At 45.4% G+C, this 6,315-nt stretch overlaps 1 protein-coding gene across 4 annotated transcripts in view; it reads right to left on the bottom strand.

Moving 5' to 3' along the window:
• Window positions 1-2,443: 2,443 nt before the first annotated feature.
• arhgef10la (Rho guanine nucleotide exchange factor (GEF) 10-like a) overlaps window positions 2,444-6,315 on the bottom strand; it is an 89,284-nt gene continuing 85,412 nt past the window's right edge. For all 4 annotated transcript variants that reach the window (XM_086116838.1, XM_086116837.1, XM_086116839.1 and 1 more), the window contains 2 exons: window positions 5,427-5,549; window positions 2,444-5,206 (listed from right to left, as the gene is read on the bottom strand). In XM_086116838.1, the coding sequence (XP_085972964.1) occupies window positions 4,677-5,206; window positions 5,427-5,549 (653 nt within the window). In that variant the 3' untranslated portion in view covers window positions 2,444-4,676. The remainder of the gene's footprint in view (window positions 5,207-5,426; window positions 5,550-6,315) is intronic.

The following is a 6,315-nucleotide window of genomic DNA, read 5'->3' as shown; positions in this document are numbered from 1 at the left end:
GAAAAAAACGACCATGTATAGTAAGGCGTTTTTAGCCAGAAAAAAACGACCATGTATTCAGGCGTTTTTAGCCGAAAAAACGACCACTAATCGGAAGGCATTTTTAGCCGAAAAAAACGACCACGTATAGTAAGGTGTTTTGGACCGAAAAAAAAGTCCACGTATAGTAAGGCGTTTTGGGCCAAAAAAAAAGTCCACATATAGTAAGGTGTTTTTTGCCGAAAAAAATGACCACTTATTGTAAGGCATTTTGGGCTGAAAAAAAAACAACCATGGATGTAAGGCATTTTTAGCCCCAAAAAAACGACCATGTACTGTATATATAGTAAGGCATTTTTAGCCCTTAAAAAAACTACCATGTATAGTAAGGCGTTTTTAGCCGAAAAAACCGACCATGTATAGTAAGGCGTTTTTGACCGAAAAAACGACCATGTATAGTAAGGCATTTTTAGCCGAAAAAAACCTTCCACGTATAGTTAGTTAGTTAGTTAGTTCCGCCCGCTCCTATTTGGAACATTGGGCGACGAGCCTCCTCCATTTGTTCCGGTCACTGGCGACCTTTCTTGCTCCATGCCAGCTGACACCCATCTCACTGAGGTCTTCTTTGGCAGTCCGTCTCCACGTCTTCTTTGGCCTACCTCTCTTCCTCTTTCCACCCTCTGGCATCCAGTCCATGGCCACACTTGCCGGTCTCTCTCTTGGCAGCCGGAGTACGTGGCCGATCATTTTCCTTCTCCTTTCAGAGACAATGTCTGACAGTTCAGCCACTCCTGCCCTCTTCATCACCTCCTCGTTGGTGATGTGGTCTCTCCATGAGATCCTCAGGATGGATCTCAGGCAACGCCGATGAAAGACATCTAACTTGTTGGTAATGTAACTTCCACGTATAGTAAGGCGTTTTTAGCCGAAAAAAAAAACGACCATGTATAGAAAGGCGTTTTTGGACGAAAAAAACGACCATGATTAGTAAGGCATTTTTGGACAAAATTTTTAGCCGAAAAAAACGACCATGTATAGTAAGGCGTTTTTAGCCGAAAAAAACGACCATGTATAGTAAGGCGTTTTTAGCCGGGAAAAAAAACGACCATGTATATATAGAAAGGCGATTTTAGCCGAAAAAAACGACCATGGTATAAGGCGTTTTTAGCCGAAAAAAAACGACCATGTATAGTAAGGCGTTTTTAGCCGAAAAAAACGACCATGGGTAGAAAGGCGTTTTTAGCCGGAAAAAAACGACCATGTATAGTAAGGCGTTTTTTGCACGAAATTTTTAGCCGAAAAAATGACCATGTATAGTAAGGCGTTTTTAGCCAAAAAAATGACCATGTTTCGTAAGGTGTTTTTAGCCGAAAAAAACCCGACCATGTACAGTAAGGCGTTTTTAGCCGAACAAAACCCGACCTAAAACAAGATGTTCCTTACGGCAGCCGTTAAAGGCCGAGGTGGGTTTTTATGCCGTCCTTTACGCCAACTCGAGGGAACCATCGGTAAAAGTGCAAGAATAAATCCACTCTGCAATAAACTTGAAAAATTTCATTACAAAGAAAACAAACATCCCTCTGACAACACTTGCATTCAACAATTTTGCTTTAATGACACCAATGCATGTCTTCTTCTTCTTCTTCTTCAGGCCAGTTCGTTGCAGCTTGCAGCTTTAATGATTCACGTTGCGCTTTTCATTTCGATATTCTTCGGCCAAATAAGCTCACATTCTGACTCCAAAATACACATAGAGCACATTTGAGAATAAAGTTGTATCTAATCCAATACAAAAACACATTTTGCAGCAGTCCTGTTCATCAAAGTTGGCTAAATTAAAAAATTTCAGGCCCTCGCGGAACGTCTTGGCTTACAACATCAAATTTGAGGGTGATATGTTTCATGAAGAGACCCACAAAAAAAAATATCTGAACAAACGGTGTAAGCAAAAGAAGTCTTGACATTTATGGGCCAATTCCAGATAAAGATGTTTGGTTTGAATTCATCTCGTTACACCAGGTTGACTTCGCATGAAATTTGGTCGATGTATTTGTCATCAGAGACCCACAAAAGAATTGCTTGAAGCCATTCCCGAAAACACACAAGCAGTCTGCCATATTGCTTTGAAGTGGCCATTTTGACCATTTCCAGTGGTCTTTCACAAGTCTTGGGCAGGTTTTTTGTTTTGTTTTTTTGTAATCAAGTCCCTCAAGGCAATTTCAAATTTGGTAGGCATATCCAAACAGTTCAGGGTGTGCCCCACCTGCTGGCCAAAGACAAGATATTTGGTTGAAGTATATTTGGTATCGCGCATACACAACTTGTGGAAATAGTTGAAATTTGCCAGATTGTGACATAGGAGGTTTGGCCTGACGCGGAAATGCGAAACGTTTGAGTTTTCATCTTCACTGGGAGACAGAACAAGGCGTCAAAGTTGGACGACTCACCATAAAACACAAAAAGGTACCAGGTCAGCTCCAGCTTTAATTATTATTAGTGATATTTGTGTGTGCTTCCAAGTCAAACACGACATGTTCATGGATACAATAAGGTTCAATCGTCGCAGTCCCCGACTCATGCATATTTCATTCGCAGGAAAACAAACACGGCAAGGCCCAAACACCTCGGCGCTCACCACGAGGGTGTCGCGGCACACGAGTCGGCGTCGTGCGCGTTTGCTACGCGCATTTACATTTAGATGACAGCCGGCGAAGCGGATTTGCGTCGGCTTTTCGGCGGAACGATTCCCGCAGATGGGTGGATGATGAAAGGATAAGGCGGCGAGCCCCGCACGCCCCCAAGGTTATGTCAAGACTCGAGGCGGCCATGCCGAGCGGCGTAACCTTCGCCGTTCGTCCGGAGTTGGCTTCCCGCGGCAAGGACGGCAGTCGCGATGGCTCCTTTCGCAGAATTTCCTGATGAAATCATGACGAAATGCTGACAGATGAACGATGGAAAACAAAACAGCAGAGGATGGCCTGCAGCCCGGCAAGTGAACGCACAAGTCAAGTCGAACATTGACATTTGAAACTCACAAAGGACATCCAATTTGGAGAAAAGAAAATTAGGCCTGCTGTTCCGAGAAAAGTCACATTTTGGGGAGAGAAAAAAGAAAATAGAGTCAACATTTTTAGAGGACAAAATGATCATCCCTACGATCACATTTAGACAATGAACAGTCAGTGTTTTGGGGGCAAAAATAGCCCCCCGAAAAAAGCTAATTTTCTTAGGGGGAAAAAAATAACGGTATCGTATTTTTGACACACAACCATTCTATCGCAACCAGTGTATTTTTTCCCCTTAAAATTACCTGCTTCCAAAACACCCCATTCCAAAAAGAACGCCATTCCAGAAAGTACGACTATCATCGGAACACTGTTTCTTTTTCAAAAACACAAAATCTTTTGACTCTGTACCCGGCCCCCGCCCACAAGCTTGTACGCATTCAATTACAGAAAACAAACATCCGTCATTGGGAAAATAGTCATGCAACGTTTCGCTAAAGATGCGTTGGTTGGTGCAAATAGGCCCATAATGTGCAAAAAAAAAACAAACATTTTCCATATCGAAAACACGACACAAGGCAAAATGGATTTTCATTCATGTACCCTTTTAGGTAGTAGAGATGAGTCACAGAGAGTCAAAACATGGAAAGCTCGAGACAAAGGAAAGTTTGAGCTTGCGGAGGGATGACCACTCCGAACGGAGCTGACGGCAACTTTCAAGGAGGCAGGACAACATCGAATGTGGAATCTTGGGAGAAGAATGTCAGAATTTCACCAGAAAAGAGTGTTGATGGGGGGAAAAAAAGTTATTTTCAGAGAAAAAAGGAAACAAGAATCGGGGGGGGGGGGCATTTTTTTCCATAATTATTTATTCTAAAAAAAAATAAAATAAATTTAATCCCAAAATAAAGAAAATGTCTCTTTAAAAAAGCAACTTTTCCTCATATTTTATTTTATTTTTAAAAGGGTGCCCCTTTTAAACCCCACCAAATGAATTCTTTGAAACTTTTTTCTGGTAGTATCCTCATTCATCTCGCCAGTGCGTTGCACCAAACCTTCATATAAATAAACTTTCATTAGCTCAACGCTGATCAAAGCAAGTGCGACATGCTCAAACAATTTTAGTTGGCGCAAATGTTAAAAAAAAAACAAAATTAGAACATAAAAATTTGACATGTGCAACAAAGTACATCTGGTTTGTTTAGTGGTCATTGATCGGCTCCCGTGAGCAGCTGCGAGGCAGCGGAAGCCGAGGGCGCGTTCCGTCTTGAGACGAGCGCTAATGAAGCCGCGCGGCCGCTGGCAAGCGGGCTCCCAGCCGGGCCGAGAAAATGCGCCCACCCCCATCACAAGGGTTTCTTTTGAAACAAAGTGTCGTGGAATGCGTTTGGCATCGTTCTACTCCTGTCCCGCAGGTGGCGGTAATGCCGATTCCGAGCTGCGAGTCAACCGTCAAGCAAAGCGGGACAATTCTGCTGTCTGTGCTCTCAGAGTTGCTTTTTTAAAATATTTTTTTAAAGATACCTGTCCTATTGGGAATTATTACCTGTTATTGGTCGATGATTTTATAGTCCTTGGACTCGGCAATGCTAAAACCCAAGGTGGAGCGCTTCCCTTCTTCGACGCGTGAGCCTCCGAGATTCCTTTCGAATGCTACGCGAGTGCGCTGGAGGTGAAGCGCGTTGTTCTAAATTAGACGGTCAACGGGAGTTGCCAAACCAGAAGGACGTTCTCCGAAGGCTCCCCGGCTGTCCGCGCCCCCTCCCGCAGCCTCCGGAACCCTCGGCCCCCGGAGACCACGGCGGCCGAGACCACCCTGTCTTTGGCCCTGCCGTCCTTCTCCGAGGGGCGCCCCCGCACCCACGTCTCGGGGTCGTCGCTGAGCTCGTAGATGGAGCCGTCCTCCACGCTGTGCTCCAGGGACTCCAGGGACGAGTCGGAGGCCTCGTCGGCGGCGGCGGCCGTGAGCGGGCGTCCGGGCAGCCCCGAGGTGGAGCGCAGCTTGTACCGCAGCAGGACGCCGCCGCCCGCCACCCGGCCCTCGCCCGGGTGCTGCAGGGATTCCTGGGAGGAGGTATCGCTGGGATCCTCGCCCCCGCAGGCCGAGTCCGGCCCATCCGCCACCGAGTCCCTCTTCAGGAGGTCCGGAGACAAGGTGCTGGTGATGGCCGCCAGGAAGTCCACCGGCCCGCTGTGGCCGTTCAGCGAGATTCTGCCTTTTCCTGGAGGAGGTCACCACATTCAAAATGAGGAGCTATATTGTTTTGGGAATGGACCGTCTGTTACTGTGGGATTTGTTTTGTCTGTTTATTGGACTCCTTTGGGGAATGCCCCGTTACATGGGCCAGAATGCGTTGTTCGGCGAACGCCATTTTCGCATGAACGATTTGTTATTTTACAAACGATCCGTTTTAACGAAACGAGCAGTCATTTGCACCTGACCTGTTATTTTGGGTATTCCCTCCAGTTTGGGAACCGGCAGGGTGACAATGAGGCCTTGGGCGGTGCCGACCCACAAGAGTCCTTGACAGATGAGCAGGCTGGTGACTCGCATGGTCGCCTGACCTGAAACATCAAAACCAGGAGAGGAAAGCTCAAAAACAATCGCAGCGGTGCAGCTCGTTGCTCTGCTTTGCATTTTAAACTTCAGTCGTGGCAGTGGAAACAGTGCGGGAAAAGTGAATTCAAACCGGATTCAAGCCACACAATTGAGGAAGCCCAAATTGGGGTGCTATGATGTCAAATATGGAACAATAATTCATGATCTACTCATAATGCCGGTACTCGAACGACTACCGCTACTAAACCTACCACTACCATTACTAATATCACTACTACGAATACTACTAATACTGTTGGGTACTTTTACTGCTACTGCTATAATATGCCGTCAGCACTCTTATGAATGCAAGCACTACAACTATGACAACCGAAACTACAACTAGCTGTACATAACACGACTAAATACGTCTGTCACTCCTGCAACGACTACCACTCGTGTTACCCGTGCCACGACTACTAAGAGTGCCGCTACTGTTGCTGTTTTGAGACTTTTGGAGCACCTCGCCTCCACAATAAACGGCATTTCAATTATTTAGACACAACAGATAAGAATAAAACAATAATCCCAACAAATGGATTTTTTTTTTTTTTTTTTTTGCAAGAGCAGAGGGAGCAAAAAAAAACCCAAACAAGCAAACAAAACGATTTTCAATGCAGACGTCAAGCATCTTAAATCCCTCGTCCCCAATTATTCGCAGTTTTTAAACCTGGAAAGTGTAACATTAAACACATTTCACACAACACCGAGCACGGAATTCTATTAGCCGTC

The sequence above is a fragment of the Hippocampus guttulatus genome, chromosome 8, assembly GCF_054856545.1.
Source record: "Hippocampus guttulatus isolate MCC_2025c chromosome 8, RoL_Hgut_1.0, whole genome shotgun sequence".
NCBI lineage: Eukaryota > Metazoa > Chordata > Actinopteri > Syngnathiformes > Syngnathidae > Hippocampus > Hippocampus guttulatus.
The sequence above is the reverse complement of the archived record's forward strand: the minus strand, read 5'-3'. Positions and strand labels throughout refer to the sequence as shown.